The sequence below is a fragment of the Tripterygium wilfordii genome, chromosome 7, assembly GCF_013401445.1.
Source record: "Tripterygium wilfordii isolate XIE 37 chromosome 7, ASM1340144v1, whole genome shotgun sequence".
Classification (NCBI taxonomy): Eukaryota; Viridiplantae; Streptophyta; class Magnoliopsida; order Celastrales; family Celastraceae; genus Tripterygium; species Tripterygium wilfordii.
In genome coordinates, this window is record NC_052238.1 from 6718763 (window position 1) to 6737131 (window position 18369).

General features: G+C 33.1%; 1 protein-coding gene across 1 annotated transcript; it reads right to left on the reverse strand.

The window, feature by feature from the left end:
• Positions 1-993: 993 nt before the first annotated feature.
• Positions 994-8576, reverse strand: LOC120002553 (COBW domain-containing protein 1). Its single transcript, XM_038851319.1, has 10 exons — positions 8512-8576; positions 6156-6408; positions 5741-5958; positions 5168-5282; positions 4172-4261; positions 3791-3964; positions 3573-3692; positions 2764-2874; positions 2010-2091; positions 994-1565 (listed from the first exon to the last, which is right to left on the reverse strand). Exons 1-10 carry the CDS (start codon positions 8574-8576, stop codon positions 1504-1506), a joined length of 1290 nt encoding a protein of 429 aa, XP_038707247.1. The 3' UTR covers positions 994-1503.
• Positions 8577-18369: the final 9793 nt, after the last annotated feature.

Below are 18369 nucleotides of genomic sequence, written 5' to 3' on the forward strand. Positions count from 1 at the left end.
TGCTGGAATAACAGGTGGGTACGAATTTAAAAGAATGACAGGCAAGATCCACGGCGCTGGATCTGGTGTAAAAATGTTTTATTTACATATTAGTAATATATAGGAGTAGTAAAGACTTTTTTCTTTCCATAATCCAGCAATAATATGTCTTTATTTATTGGAATAATTATTTGTGTGAGTGAAACTGCTTTGAGGATATTGATTGTCCTATCTCTATTTATCTCCATTTGTGTTTTGACCTCATCCTCAAAAAATATACTGAGATCTAATATTGTATATATCAATAGATCATTACTTTACGACAATGAAACTCCATTTTTTAATTGTCTTGCTAGAAATTCTGGAAGAATAGTAGGATGTCCATAAACAAAGACGGGACCAAGATTTAATGTTGGAGGACTATCAAAAGTTAACGGGGTTCGGGGGTAACGTTCTTGGGAATTTTTTTAAAGTATTTTTATGTTTTATTGTACTAATTTTTGATAAAGTTTCATAGTTTTTGATCTTCTTGTAGGCTTTCGGAATAATTTATTGGTTGCACAAAACAAAGAGAATGATCACCTTGGTCGTGCCATACATGAAACCAAGTGGATTTATTTTTTGTCCCATAATCCCCCACTAATATACATATCATGAAACTTCCTATATTTTTATATATGATGAGAAGCATGTAACCTTTAGTCCAAGTAAATTAAGAGGTGAGGAACTTAGATGTTTTTTTTGTTAGAATTATTGGTCATCAAACCCTAACTTGAAAGTCTATGATTATTAAGAAAGATACATAGGTGCAAGTTTTGACAGTGAATCATAAGATAGATATATATAGGGTGCGTTTCGCAGCGTATTTTGCGTTGCCTAAATGCTCTGTACTCAACACCTTAATGATCTGTATCAAACTCTTAACACATCAGTAATTGCTGTTACTCGGAACAATCCACAATAAGCAACCAAAACTTGTGGAGTGGCAACAAGTAATGTCTCAGAAAAAGTGTGTAGGAAGTAAAAATTTAAGATCCTGGCTGTAAGGGCATTAGCCTTCAAACTCTTGTGCCCACAATGAAAATTTCAATTGTCAATCCACCAACCACCATCAAAGATGATGAACAAATTCAAAGCATACACCTGATACTTAAAAGATCAAGATCAACTAGCTAAAACAGCATAATAACTATCACAAATGAAGCTTCTTTGGTATTTGATATGTGGAAAAGCCCTTTCGGAGCCCTAGGGATAGAGTTTTCAGTCACTGCTTTGTGATTTTCTTCCTCTTCTTTTTCCTCTCTTTACTCCTCTTCTGCTTGTCGCGAATCCCTAAAAATGCTTAGGTCCTACCGTGCCACATACTGGGGCTTCATTTACGTGATCTCCCCGCCTAAATTTGGGGCGCGAGGAAACAATTTCCAGAAACAATGCAGCTTCAAAAATATTAAATTATCCCTAAAACTTCTCCAATCATATTTAAAGAATCACAGCACTATCTCAGAAGTTCATAAAGAGTACAAGTTAAGACGTCAGTGTGCACCCTCTCAGGGAATCAATAAGTATGTCATCATTCAAATTATGTCCTGCAAATCATATATAAAAGAGCAGAGTTAAAAAAGAACAAGATAAAAAATGAGACTAGATAGAAAACAATAGCTCCATATAGTTAATTAGTTTTAGAAGAAAAAATAGATGTATAAATTATAATCCATCATTTCTGGGCAGTTGAAAGATAAAAATCTTTGGAGGGCAAAAATTGACTCCCCAAGCGAGAAAAAAATAATAAAGTGAGAAAATGCCTAGCATAGTTCAAATTATATTAAAACTTTAGAATCACAATTGAAGAAAAATTAGACTAAAATGAAAATATATTAAAATTTCACTCCAATTGAATCAATTATGATATCATATACCTCAATAAAAAAATAATTTTTTTGCCCATTAATATCTGACACAACATTTCTGGGGTTTAGTTACATAAAAGTCTTATTGTCAGATGGTTGTGTGTGTCTTTATGAGAAAGTTACCTATAAAAACTATCTTATTCATCTGTTTTTCCTCTTCTTTCCATCTTCGAGCCGGAACAATCTCGTATATCTCCCTTACAGCCTGCCAGATGTTCAATAACAAGCATTATGTAAATGTCAGCACAGAAACTTCTATACAAATACCAACAACAAATGTAAGACTTAAAGAAGCTGAGCATACGGGTGTCACATAAAATTCCTATAGGATATGTCTTGACTAAAGCCCTAAATATTATTGTTCTTACTATTATTATTTTTCTGCCAGGACACATCAACATCAGAGACTCATAAAGAAGTCTAAAGCTGGCACCAAAAGCAGTTTGAATCCAGGGACAGTAGGAGAATGAACCATCTATTTGAAAATTCTACAAGGATGCATTTGTGTTGGTCTCCCTCGTCAGTAAAACGAAAGAGCCCAATGAAAAGTATACATAAAAGATAAGGATTGACAAAACGAAAGAACCCAAGAAAAGAAAAATCACAAGTAATTCATATTTCAAGACCCAGCAACATAGCATTGTTATTAAAGGCCATTTCTTTTTTATTTTAACACTCTCACAAAGAGCCAATAGCAGGGCAATTAAGGACTTCCACTTAGAGGAAATCGCTTCGAGATCAGCTAATAGTTTCTTCATTTAAATGACACGCAGTACCTTGAAAAAGGTAAATATGAAATCCTTAATCTCTAATTATTAGATTAACAATGCAAAAAAAGAAAAGTAAACTTGTGGTGATATATAATTCTACATCAAACCTGCAGAGTATGCAGTTGATCGGAATTCTGAACACTCAAAACCCCTTTGCAGCGATAGATGTCCATGCCATGTTTTTTATCCCAAAGAATCTCCTCGATCCACAATCGAATCTATAAGGCATTGCCATTAAAATTAGGCACATCATATTGGAATTGGACTTAGAACAGGAAAAGATAACATTGCACTGTTAAAAATTGAATGAAGAGCACAAGTCTTTTTAACAAGAATATACAAAGTTCTACAAATGCTGATATAAACTAAGTGTCTAAGCTTCCTTTCAAGTGGATATGTAAGTACATATGCATTATCAAATGCTTTGTAAGTTCATTCCAGTTTCCAAGTCTGAAAGAAAAGGATTAACTGCTCATATTCTAGACCGATCTTATAAGTCAAATCAAAGTTGTTAAACTAACAGAGACTGTAACATACATCACTACAGATTTCATTATAAAAAATTGACATTGGAAAATTAAACATACAACGTATATTGAGACTTGAACAAGGAATAAGTTACCTACAAAATCAAGAAAAAACTAAGGGAGGAATTTTGAAATATTGATAGCAGTTCCACTCAAAAAAACAGCAGCAGATGTACATGGTTCACCTAAGCTATTTTTGTTTCATCAGACACAATATACAGAGACATGAAAAATCCCAGATTTCCAACTTTGTCAGCATGAAAGCCAGTGCATTACTTTACAAATACAAGATAATATGCATATACTTGTCACTTGCAGTTCAGTATCCAAAACACCTGTACATAGGATGAACTAGCACATCATGTCAACACAGCATTCCAAGTGACTACCTTATCAAGATCAACTTGCTTTTGCTCATTAATGCATAAAGTTCGCACACCGGTATCATGAAAATCCCTGGTGGTTAGGGATTGGCTCTCTTCCAACAAAGCTTTTAAATGTGTGAGATGCTGAGAAGCAAATTGGAAAGTTTTGAGTAATACAAAATAAAAGCCAATGTGGATTGCAAATTAGATAGGAAGATAAATAAAAGTTATGACCGACTAACCATGGCATCATATGCCCCGTAGTTCAGAATCACGGATAGGTCAACTTCACACCGAACAGAATGAATGATAGTCGCAAGAGAGTTGATGTCATGTATTTCCTTCTCCAGTTCCTCCAAGGTATATCCAGAATCTTTTGAAGAAACCAAATCAACCTTGTTAAGAATCACAACATCCTAAAGAAAAAACAAAACTTATAAGCTACAGCACTACTTAAAATTTTTTGTAAATTAAATGTATCAACAGTATATCAACAAAGGGAAATAATTTAAGGGGAAAAAAAAACAAAGGCAATGGTTCATGAGCATACAATATATGCAGTATCTATTAAGGAAGCTCTGAAAGAAAAATCAATTACAAGACTGTAACTACATAAAAGTTACCGCAAATGCAATTTGAATATATGCTTCGGGGAATGAAGATGAATCACGGTGCTCTCTCAGCTGAAAATGAAGGTTTTTTGCATCCACAACCTATAAAAGCATAAAAGAACTTGAGAAAGTTACTAAAGAGAAAACCGCCATGAGTACTGATAAGTTCTTATCATGCCTGATTCCTAAGAGAAGTTCTCATCTTTTAATTAATTTCAAACAAATATAATTGAAAAAGTGAGATGGTCTAATATGTAAGTGCTGAACATGAAGCCTCCTTCAACCCAAGTCAAATGTTTGAGAAGGTAAACAAATCCTTTACAGGAGTCAAAGTTGCAATCAAATGAAAATGCCCAGTCCCAAGGAAACAAAAGCTCATATTCAGTCTCGGAGTTGGTATTCTCCTTCAATGGAACCAGTAAAAGTATATCTTATCAAAATTATTACCTTGCACAAGAAAGGGTGGCATGAAATGACACATTTTCTGACAGATTGACTGTTGTGAGATTCCAATATATATGAAATCAGTAATGTATATAATTACAATTTTGCAACATTGCAAATTAAGTGACTCTGTACTGTTTGGGGTTGCAGGCCAACGTGTATGCTACTAGCATTAGGAACATGATCTTTCGGTTTACAATTACGGCTTGTTCTGCTCTGGTTTGTTTTCAACTTATTTTCCCCATGGTTCTGATTTTTGTTGATCAAACACAAGGGAAAAATAAGACTGCTAAACCTCCACAGTGACATTACACAAAAATAACTTGTCTCAAAACACATATGGGAAGGAATAGTAATGTCAGAATCTCATTGAACTGAATCAAGTGCAATTTCAATTAGCCTGCTGATGATGGTATTCTCATAAAAGAATGCTATTCGATCCTACTTTTAACAGATCGTAGGAAATAATAATTTTTGTTGCAAATAACTAGAATCACTTGAATCATTGCACAAAAAAGGAAAAAAGTATAAATCATACAAGACAATTTAATAATTATAACTTACAGTGATTATAGAGTCAAGCTTGACTGATGATTCTAGCTGATCATCCAACCAGAGAACGGATGCAAGGGGTGCAGGATTTGCTAAGCCAGTGGTCTCTAGTAATATATGATCAAGTCTACAGAAACAAATCAGCAAGTCAGGGATCATTTATTTTCAATTTGGAGAATTTATCACATGTAACAGAAACATATAATGAAAACTATCTAATATCCAATAAGTTGAATCCTAAAAGAAACTGACACTTAAAGGAATAAAATGATTATACTAGAAAAGCTATAAGCTTTTGCATTCAAAAAAAGGAAAAGAAATGTTCTATTATTCTCTTTGTGAATATGAATACCAGTTTGTTCTTGATGGTGAATTTATACAAGAAAAAAGAAGACCAAACACCTTTACACAATTTGAAATATCTTGATACTGCCAAATGAAAACAATGAACACGTCACTAATTTCTCCAAGATGTGGAGTATCAATATCTCAAGACAGAATGTCTAATCTATATTGATATTAATAATAGGATGGTCAGATGTACCAACACTAATAGTACTAAAAATGCAATGAAAAAGGGATAACCTTTCCTTCCTCTGCACAAGTTGCTCCAACGCCTGAACTAAACTATGCTTGACAGTGCAACATATACACCCATTAGATAGCTCAACCCATTCTTCAACAAGCGCACCACCTTGTCCTTCATTTATCATTGCCCTCTCCACTCCAATTTCTTCGCCAAACTCGTTCAAAATCACAGCAATCCTCTTCCCGTGTTGGGAATTCAATATGTAATTTACAAGCTACAGTCCGAAAAAAAAAACCCAAAATCGATACAAAACACAGAAAACTGCCAGATAAAAAATGGTGGCAATAGGAATGGCACAATTCCCACATTCGATCAATATTTCTTAGTTTCATAAATTCAATCATTTCACAGAATTCGAGCCTCTATATATCATTTTCCAAGGGAACTTACATCACAATCACAGGAACTTACAGTGGATTTGCCGGCGCCAAGATAGCCAGTGATGACCGTGACCCCAACAGACGCTGCGTCGTCTACAGCTGGCCGTAAACCGTGTTGGACTTGAGAGTTGGGTTTTTCTATAATTTCATCAATTTGCACAGCCAGAGGTACATCTTCGTCGTCCTCCATCTCCAGCCGCCGTTCTTCGTTAAAATTTCGAAGGAGAAAGCCCGAGATGGCTGGGATACGACGTCTTCTTGTTTTTTCTTTTCTTTTTTTTTTAATTTCGGAATAAGTCCCAAAAAAAAAAAAAGGTTGTTTGTTTTTTATTTTTATTTTTAAATAGCACATTGAATTACGTTTGTGGTTAGAATCGAAGCATATATGTTAAACTCAATCTATTGTCATAAAGTCAACTCTCATTGATAAAGCCGGGTTGTTCTAGGGCTAGTTTGGTAGAGCATTTGTAAAATAACAGATATGCTAGCAGAAATAGTGGTAATAGAAATGCTGAATAATTTTAGTAACAGAAATACTGATTGAATGCTGAGTAGGTGTTTGGTTGTACTTTTGCTATTAACATTTCTGCTGCATATTGTTGTATACGTTGTATCCAATCAAACAATTTAATTATTAAAAATAATATAATGACTTTTAAATTAATTAAAGATAATAAATTATAAATGACTTCATTATCAATTTATTTGCATTTAATTTATTTATTTATTATTTCAATTATTTAATGAGAATGATTTTAATAACACTAGTCCTTCAAATGCGGGGTAAAAGTGGAATATCATCAACTTAGGGCAAATGCAATGAGAAACAACTTACTGAGCCAACATTTTTGTTGCCCCGGTCCCACCTCTATTACACAAAAAGTCAAGTCAAACACGTATTCTAATACAGCCACATCAGCAAAACACAAATTTCTATACACTTTTTCTTCCCACACTTTCTCTTTCCACCCAACCCAACAACATTCCATTCCTCCATATTATCCACAACAAAACTACACCAAAACATCAAATATCAATACATCCACATCAGCAAAACACTTACTAGGGACAAAAATGAAAACAAATTGGAAATGCTTCAAAAAAGCTACTATAAAGTAGCATGTGAAAGTTGAACGAAAATGCTGCTTAAAAATCTCTCTATTTTTGTGTCATTAAATTGTTGTTTGTTTGAAACCAGTTTTTCTACTCAAAACTAGTATAAATGCTTCTCTAAATTGTGTACCAAACTGGCTAGTCTTGTGGTATGAACAATGAGTTTCATTAGCCCTCTAAACATTTAGACGTTAAAACATATGATATGACAAAAACGTATATTTAGACGTTAAAAACATATGATATGACAAAATTTTATCATACGTGATTTTTACCAAAAATAAGAAATGACCTATTAAATTAGATAGCCAACAAACATAAATGACACATCGAAGCAATTTTTAAGAAAATCAAAAAAGAAAAAAGAACCATATCTTGCATAAACAAAAAGGAGCAAAGTGTGACTAAAGAGCTGTGCCCCGTAAGAGATGATCGTCACCGTTGAGGATTTCGATTGTCATATGGGTTCGATTCCGATTGTCTTTGTGGTTTAAATTCAAGTTATGGATTAGGTTTGTATCTAGGTAGGGTTTCTTATTCGAGGTTACAGGTTATATTTGAGGCTTCAATCTCACACTACAACAAAAAACCCCTTTTTGTGGTGTTTATTTTGATCTATAACGACAATTACAATAGTCGCTATAGGTTTTACCGACGAAAAAGCTTTCGTCGTTAAAAGTTTTACCGACAAATAAGAGGATTGTTGGTAAATGCCTTCAAGATTGCTAGTGTAGATGCAATGATTTCCCGACATTTGTTTTAGCCACCAAATATCTGTCCCACTCTCCGTATGAATTGAGTTTTACAGACCATTCAAATTGTCGGAAAAAATATATGTACTTAGTGGCGTTTAAAATTGCTATTGTAAGTTTTAAGAATAAGATTTATAGTGGCTAATATAATTTCCGTTAAAATTGTAACCCTTTTCAGGCGTTTAAATTCGTCATTAATTGAGTCGGGGGACTGATGATAAACAACAATTTTAACGACTATTCTAATTACCGCCAAATTGTATACTTGATTTTTATATTATAATTATTGAAAATAAATATAAATCATTAAATCTTATGAGAGCCTGAATCTGGTTTAAATATAAAATAATTTTGGAGTTTAAAATAAAACAAAATGCAATGTGTTTATGATTGGAATATTATAACACAAAAAATTGTAATGATAAACATCGAAGCATTTTTTGCCCACAAGTTCAAACCCTACAAGTTTTGCCTAGACCCTACAAATTTATGTTGCCAAGTGCCAAACCACATCCATACTACCTCCAAGAATATATATAGCACAAACATATGCTGGATCCAAGAACCTTCAAAAACCAACTCTTCATTAGTACTTCTTGTGATGATACCCAAAAGGAAGTCAAATCTCTTGTGCCAAATGAAGCTGTTGCTTGATCTCCAAGTTGTTACAAATCAGATACTTACAACTCTTTTGGTAAACTCTTGGTCAATTGGTCTCCCAAGTCCCATTTTTACGGTCCTTATGGGTTTCAATAAATATTTGAGCTCGTGATGGCTCTACCCCATCCTTAGCCTAGTAAGAATCATTTCAAAATTAAAGTATTTGCAAAATTTTGTGTATACATTTAATTCACAATCACTTAAGTATTACAAGTACCTTTTCAGCCATCAAACATGCAAAGCTCTTCGATCTTGCTGTGTGAGCCATAGTTTGTTTTGCACCGTTTATTTTATTGATAGCACTACGTTTCTTCCACAATGTTTAAAAAAAGGACCATCATTAATTCCTTATATATTCAGCAATCTTATATAAGCCATAAAAAAACTCTCTTTATGTTTATAATTGTACCTTTGATTTATCTATTGTCCAGAATTGAATCTGGCCATTCCATTGATCTCTTGGTATACACATTGGCTTGTTACTATGTAGAGCATCCATAGTTTTGTACCTTCCGAGAAAATGATTCCATAGATCACATTTGTAATCCTTCCACTTTCTTCCAAGAGATTTCATCACCCATTTTTGAACATGAGAAGGGATTGCAAATTTTCCCTTAATGCAAAATCAAGAAAGCTCTCCACCCCATCAATATAAACTCTACTAAACCTACTATAATCCATCCATGCTTTATTGTTGTAATTCCCTGACATGTTACACTAGTGAAAGAATAACAAAGAAAGAATATCAGATTCTTATCCCTTAATTTTACAGATCAGATACATAATAAGAGAGACAAAGTACATTTTATACTTCAGATCATATTTGAATATATTCAGAGCATCACAGAGAAATCAACATAGATTAAGTTTTGAACAGTCCCAATGAACTATAAATTAAGTCAATCTAATAGTTCATTTGGCATAAGCAATTACTGTCATGTAGAGATCACTAGAAATCATTTAAAACCTAGAAGGCTTGAACAGGTTGTCAATGCACAAATTATCCTCCAATTCAACTAAAACCATGAAAAGAACATACCAAAATCAGCAAAGCTAAATTAAAAAAAAAAGAAAAGAACTCATTGATGTCTTACCAGATATTCAAAGGAGGTGTGAAGCGCGCTATTTCAGATAGTGCATAAACGATGCCGACAGGTTCTGCAATTGAACAATCGGTGAGAGTTAGAATACTTCATAATGCAAATAGACTATCTATTATCTATTTTAGTATAAGTTATCAGTACACTCTTTTGTGAAAACAAAAATTGAATGCACATGAAAATTGATGGTGAAATCCAACAAGAGTTGAATATGTACACTCTCTATTTTGCTTTGACGATCACAACCTCACCTTTAAAAATCTCCCAATTATTTCTTGTTTAATTTAATCATACTATTATATGATTTTTAAAAAACCACATGATGAAACCCATACATTGATATTCCATTACATCAATTGTTTCTGCAGTGAAGTAAAAAGATAAAGGAAACTTAAATAGAAAAAGCAAGAAGAGACACAAACAACAGAGAATAGGCATAGAAGCAGAGAGAGAGTGTGTACTCCTTCTTCGCCTTCTCGTCGTCACCATCGAAACTGATAAGTATATATAATTGTCGTCGCTGTCCACTGCGATCCTCGTTGTAGTTGATCAATTGGGGAGAGGAGAATTTAAGAAGATACAAGATGCCATTGATTTTGTTCACTGTGACGGGAGAGGAAATTAGGGTGAGGGAGATTCAAAGAAGAGATTCCAATGCTAGGGTTGGATCGTGTAGAAGCAAAATGAAGAACGAAACGAAATATAATTTTTAACACCAAAAATTATTTTTCAAATAAAAATATCAAAAAATGTAAAGGGCACGAAATATGAAGTGTGCGCCATATGCTGGACGAAAGATATTCGTACGTGTCATATAGGTTTATAATGGCAATTGATATTGCCATTATTAACCATAAGAACATGAAGTCTAAGAAGGATTTAGTGGCGAATGCATAAAATGCTGGTATCTAATTGTCCCTAAAAGGATATTCTGGTATTGTGTCATCTAACGTGATTTGATATTCTGTAGTGTTTCGAAAACCACCAAAGAATACTCAGGCAATTCGGTCAAGCCTAACAGAGGAGGAGGTAAGTTTTATAGGTTTTGCACAAGGGGTTGCCCTTATTTCACTCACTTAGATGTTTGTGTTGTTTCAAAAAAAATCAGTAGCTCAGACAATGGGTACAGTACCGAAAAAGAAGTTGTCCATGAAGATAGTTATTCTGAGGACGATGAAATCGATACTAGTTACTAGAGAAAAAATGAATTACAGGAGGGGATGTTTCTCTACTGCACGAGAGTAACAAAGAAGATTATGATGTCGACGAACAAGTTAGTGATCAGGTTGATTATAGGGGTCATGCCGAGGAGCATGCTTTTGATGTAGGGGAGTACAAAGATGAAGAAGAAAGCCTCTGATGGAGGACCATCTAGTGGACAAATATGATGTTTGTGGAATTTCTGTTACGCATTGGTTATGTTTGTGACCATGTTTAAACAATTTTGTTTAGGTTGGAATTGATGTGTCCATGTTATGCATTTGTTATTTCTAAAAAATTTTGAATCATTTTATTGTTGATGTTTTGGATACATTCTATTATGCATAGTTTTTGGCTCAAAGTTGAATTTTCAATTTAGATCAGATTGCTTTTCCTCGAGGAAAACGTGGGCCTGACATTTTTTTTAGTTGTGAAATGTGAAACCCCAAATTTTACTGTTAATTGAATTTCAAGGACGAAATTTTAATTAAGGGGGTATAATGTAAAACCCAAAATTTTCCTTCGGGGTACAATCGAACACAAATAAAAGTATTAGGGGTAAAAGAATAAACTTGAAGAAATAGGGGGCAAAAAGTGAAATTTCTTTGAATATCCAAATAACTAATACATGAGTATTTATGTCTCTCTCCATCTTTATTTGTTTTTTTGTAAAATACCTATATCTACCTTATTGACAACTGCACAACCTAGCAACTCGGCCAGATAGAGGTGGCTACCGAAGCTACCTTGGTGATAGATAATTTTGGGCAAGTCCTTTATTTCACTCTCCCTCACCTCCATTCCTTCCACCATGTGATGAGTTGGAGAAAATGGGGAAAAATACCTGATGTTATTCAACGTTTCATGTATGATATAAATATTGAGGATGAAATTAATTAGGGGTACAATTGAACTCAAATAAAAGTATTGGGGGTAAAATAATAAACTCTGAAAAATAGGGATAAAAAGCGAAATTTCTAGGAATACCGAATTACCTAGTACACTAGTATTTATACCTCTCTCCATCTTTTCTTTGTACAATATCTAAATCTATCTTATTGTCATCCGCACTACCTAACATTCTAGCCATATAGAGGTGGCCACCGGAGCTACCTTGGTGACAAAGAAATTTGGGTAAGTCCTCAGTTTCTCTCTCCCTCACATCTATTCCTTCCACCGTGTGATGAGTTGGAGTAAATTGGGTTTTCCTAATGATTTATGTGCTAGGGACACCAAGAATTGGGATTCGACAGTGCGCGATCAGAGGAGGGAGGAATCAGAGGATTATTGTGTTTCAGCCTTTCAGGTGAGTTTGCAGATGACGATCATCATCTCGTAATGTGAGCGATTTGCGATGGATACCAATGTGGATTCATCGGTAGCGTTTAGGATTTAATACTTGAACTTTCGCATGTTTTGATTCATAGGACGTATTAAATTATCTTTAAATTATTGGATACTTTCGGTGTGTTTTTTTTTTGAGATTTGAAATAAATATTTTTGGAGGAATTTGTATAAAATTTAATATGTTTGGGTTAATTTACTAATTCTGCAGACTTCCGCGGGGACGGATCTTAATATACTCGAATGAGTCCATAATTTATTTTCGTAAGGTTTTGAGCCTAGGTGGATCTCAAATGTTAATATGTACGTGCGCAAGAACAATTTATGGTAAAATCTCCCTAAAAAATGAAATTGGAATCAATGGTTACGCCTGAGTATGAACCTAGGATCGGACAATCACGCTTAATATTGTAAGGACGGTTTTAGATATGTTTGAGTACAAGGAAAGAATTCCAAACTTATTACGTTAAAATACATACATACATATATATATATATATATATATGTTTGATGTAGAAAGATTCCAAGTGTATAGAAATTCTCAAGTGCGGACGTCCGCAACTTAATAACTTACGCATTTCACTTTTTAAGTGTTTTCAAAAGTGAAATGACAAGTAGAGTCATCTGTTTTAGGTCTCATAAATTTCAAATCAATGGTAAAATTGAGGTGTGTAAATTAATATAACTTGCGAGTGTCCGTATAAGAGAATTCTTCTCCAAGTATATACGGTAGCTATTTCACGTATAACAACATACATTAACCAATTATAAAAGAAATCACATTTCGTTCTAATTGTTAACCACCTCGGTAAGATACGTCTACTCTCAATACATTTTATTGAGTCCAACAACATTATACCTGCCATTGTAGTTGCTTTGCTCGATTGGCAAGAAATATATTAATCAAGTTCTTATGTTAGTGTATTACACAACCATTTGCTGCTCCAGTTAAAAATAATATGTTAATTATATTTCAAAATGGATTGATTGATGTTACAGCAATATTAATAATTAACCAGGGATGTAGTTCACAAGAAAACGTTTGAGAAGTGGTGTAGTAATCGGTTTTCGTCCGACGAAATAATAAAAAATACAAAAATAAAAGTAAAAGTAAAAATAAAATCAAAACCAAAACTCATTTCTTGGACCCATGAGCCCATAAATATTTAAAACCTACTTCTTATACCTATGAGCCTAGAAAATATCAAGGAAATAAATATAATAAAAATAATATGAAAAAGAAATAAAAAAAGAAAAAGTGAGATATTTGGTTTTGTTTAAAAGGGAAAGGAATAGGGTTTTGAAAAGAGGTGGCTTTTGGGAGGAAAAGGTGGTGGCTTTTTGTGGAAAAAGGAGGCTTTTGGTGTAAAAAAGGGGAGGCAGCCGTAGAGAGGGGGAAAAAGAGAGAAAAGAGAGAAGAAAAAGGGAAAAAGAAGAAAAGAAGGTTTAGCTCATCTTCTTATCTCTTGAATTTTGTTCTCCAAAAGTAATAATATAGATCATTTGCATTCATTGCTCCTTGTTAAAAGAATATCTGGTTTTGATTTTGTTGACTAGGATCCTTGTTTGACTCACCATGTTAATATTGGATTTTGATATTCATCATGTTGATATGTGATTGATGATGTGTGGTTTTGATTTATGACGATCGATTAGTGGTTTTGAAGTCTTGTTTTGATTTCTCTGATTTTGACGTTGAAATATTGATGAATGATAATATGATTTCCTTAAAAAAAAAAAAAAAAAACTATCCAGAACCATTTCTGATCAATCAGAAATCGGAAGGGATTTCCGATTGATCGGTCGGATCTTTGTTAGAGTATGAATCTTGCATTCATTATTTGGATCATGTGTATGAGTATGGATTATGAATGTGTAAGTTCAAAATTGAATGTAGGTCATTTCAATTAAGAAAATCATAAGTTGGTTTTCTTTATTTGAATTATGGACCTTATCTAATTTCATTCATGAATCTATTATAAGTTGATAGTAATAAATTTAAATTGATAAGTGATACTTTCCCAATAGTCCATTTATGTCATAAGTTGGTATTTAAAATTAAATCTAGTTTATACCATAAGTTGATATTTTCATCAAACATATCAAAGTTGGTAGTGTATTTTCATTAAACCTATCAAAAGTTGGTAGTGTATTTTCATTAGATCTATCAAAAGTTGGTAGTTCATTTTATTAAACCTATCAAAAATTGGTAGTGCATTTTATTAAATCCACCATTTATTTTCATTTTGATAAATAGTCGGTTAGTATCTTATTTCAATAAATTTGCTCCTTTATAGTCAATATTTGAACAAATCATTATTTATTAAAAACCATTTGCTAAAAAACTATCATAAGTTGATAGTAATATTTCAAACTTTTTCCAAAAACTATCATAAGTTGATAATAATAATTCAAACTTTTTTCCAAAAACTATCATAAGTTCATAGTAATAATTCGAACTTTTTTTCAAAAAACTATCATAAGTTGATAGTATCATTTCAAACTTTTTCCAAAAAAAAACTATCATAAGTTGATGGCGTTATTCCAAATCTTTTTCCAAAACTATCATAAATTGATAGTATTTTTCATACAAACTTTTTCTCAAAACAATTATATCTTGCAAAGAGCAAGTTTTCATGAGATAACCATTAAATAAATTAGGGTAACCATTTTCAAACTGGAGTTGTGGAGTGCCTAACACCTTCCCCACACTCAATCGATCCCCGTACCCCTTTTCTCTGGTTCGCAAGTCTTTACGGTGTCCAATTGCATCTTAAAACAATTGGTGGCGACTCTAAACATTTTTCATCCTCCATCGTCGGTCCGCATCGTGACCCCAGTTGCGACAAGTGGAAATGGTTCATTCAAAGGATAAAAAAAATACTCCCCAAAAAGAATTATTATATACAAAAATTGAATTTATGTTTCTTCCTTGTTGAAATTAAGCAGGCAATCTCGCACGCAATCCTCATGGTCCTTTTCAAGGCATATCAGGTGGACTAAATTGTGAATAATTTTATTTTAATAAATATAATCCATAGAGGATTCAAGATTTGAAATTCAGGGAGATCATTGCTATGTCTTGGACAAACATACAAATCCCTTTATTATATATATATATATATATATATATATATATATATATATATATATATATATATATATATATGTATATTATATTATATCTAAGAAGGAACATGTGATCCAATGCTCCAAGTTACTTTTCTTAATTTTATATTTATTGTGTGATTTTTGTAACAATTATATACAACTAAGTCTATTATGTTGAGTATTGGTATTACTCATTGTCGTCATGTTCCTCACGTTGGTAATACTGTAGCTCACTCTCTTGCGAGAATGGCTAAGCATGTTGATGGGAGGGTTGTTTGATCGACTGGTTACCCGACAGAAATTGGCTCTCTTACTAGGAGGGACTAGCTTCAGTCTTGTAATCTCTTTTATAGTTAGTGAAATCTCTTTTTCTTCTAAAAAAAAATACAAGAAGGGATTATGAGTCATTGGAGTGTTAGGTGTAAAAAATGTTCCACCAAACTCACATATAAAATAAGAAATGTGGGACGATCTTAGTATTTCGAATTCATTTATGATAGGGATAACAACATGGTGCATCATATTAGATGTGTGTAGTCCATAATTTGCGTCCAACTCAGCAGTTTTGATGGGTAGTTTTTAGGGTTTAATTACTTGGAACGTTTGCATGCTTTGATTCGTATGACGTACTAAATTATGTGTTTAAATTGTTGGATAATGGATTTATTTTTGGGATTTGAAATAAATATGTTTGGAGGAATTTGTATAAAATTTGAAAATGTTTGGGTTAATTTAGCAATTTGCAGACTTCCTCCGAAACGAGTCGTGAGTCCATAATTTATTATTAAGGTTTTGAGCCTAGCTAGGTGGATCTACATTGTGTATGTTAAGATGTATCCCTAAAAAGAGAAATTGGATCCGATGGGTTACAACTGATTATGAAGCTAGGATCTGAAAATGACGCTTAATACCTCACAATAACACAGTATTAGATATGTTTGAGTACAAGGAAAGAACTCAAAACTTATACATTAAAAAAAAAATGTATACAAATGTATACGGTACCTAATTCACGTGTAAAAAAACATTAGCCAACTATAAAAGATATCACATTAGTTGTTTAATTTCGCTTTTCTGGATTGGCAAACAATATATTAATCTTTCAATGAGAATCATATATATTTCTCATCGGTATTTAAAAAATATAGATATATTAATCCAAGTTCTTATGTTTCTTAGGTTACACAACCATTGGCAAGAAAGCTTTAGATTCTAAAAGATGATCATCACATTGACCTTGATATATACAAAAATTGAATCCATGTTTCTTCCTTGTTGTAGTCATGCAACCAATCTCGCACGCAATTCTCAAGATTTTTTTTAAATAAATATAATGGATAGAGGATTCAAGGTTTGAATCTAAGAATGAACATGTTATCCAATTCTCTGAATTACTTTTCTTTTTATATTTATTGCGTGATATATATATATATTGCTGTGCAGATGACTAGAGGTCATTTTCAGTACAAACAGCACAACAACGGATTATGAGTTCCAATATTTATTCAAAGTACGGGATCCATTATGTATGGGGGTCACGTTTACACCAAATGAATGGTGTTAGATGAATCTCGCACTTTAAATAAAGTGCGAATCCCACACCGCATAATTTTCCTATATATAAGGTTTAAGTAGATTATGTTCATTTAATTAAGGATATGGTTGCATATTATGCTTTTCAATCCTTTTGTTTTGGTTGGTATGAACACAATCACGAGATTCTATCTAGAACTTCCCACTAACCAAAGTGGGACAATGTTTTTCACAATATAGTATACGCACATGATTTTGTAGCAATGTGGCCAAATTGAGAAAGTGCTACATAGCCCATTAGTAGTGCACAATACACAATTATGGATAATTATGTGAGTGTGTGTGTGGATAATTATGGATTGGGGACGTGGAGTTGACTATCAATAGTGGACTTTGTGTGGCAACGCGTAATGATCCATTTATCAATCAATCAATCAACAAAATACTAGTAAATACTAACTAAAATGTCTTTTTATATGTGTCAAATGTTGGATTTTAACAATAAATATATTTTTCTATAGTAGTTCAAAAAAAAGATGTTTGTGTTGTGAAAAGTGAAGCATTGGAGGAGTCGAGTGAGTTGAATGCACATAATTACCTTAATAAAAAAGCTAAAAAAGACAAATATATAGGGAATGATTGTATTTTTCATGTTACATTGCTTGATTGATGTTGTGGTTATACTTGTATGCCGAGGGAGCGCAACAAAGTAATACTAAAGATAGGCATGAAGTGGGTCGCAGTTGCAAGGCTTGCCACTAGTAGAAGATAAAACCTTTATTGAATGAATCAGTTTCATTTTGTGGGTATTAATTAGTTAGCCTATTGCATTGCGTCCAAGGTTTTTTTTTGCAGCATGAAAAACACGTGATTTTCTTCATAAAACGCTCATCTTTTTTTTTTTTAAATACCAAACATAATTACGTTTGCGGTTAGAATTGAACCTCAGACATATATATCTAACTCAGACAATTGTCAGCCAAACCAACTCTCGTTGGTATAAAACACTAATCAAGTATCTATGTATGCATGTACATTCAACACACGCTTGTTCCAGTGGACCATGCTTGTCACGCTCTCTTGAGTCACGAGTGGGATCATTAAGAGCATCCACAGTGGAGAGAATGTAATCCATTACTCCAAAATCATTTTCTCTCTTCTCCTCTCTCCTATGTGGCACAATTTAATTGGGTGAGTGGGTCCCACAATGAACACTATTCATCAACACTTCATACATTCCAATACTCTATACTCATTTTCTCTCTCTTACTTTCCATCAACTCTCTCTTCCTTTTCATCACCTCTCTTCATTTTCATCATCTCTCTCTTCATTATTCATCGACTATATATATACTCTAACTCTCAAGTATCATTTTTTCACAACTAAATTTGCAAGTGCCATTTTTCATCCATTGTATGCATGTAGCGCTAT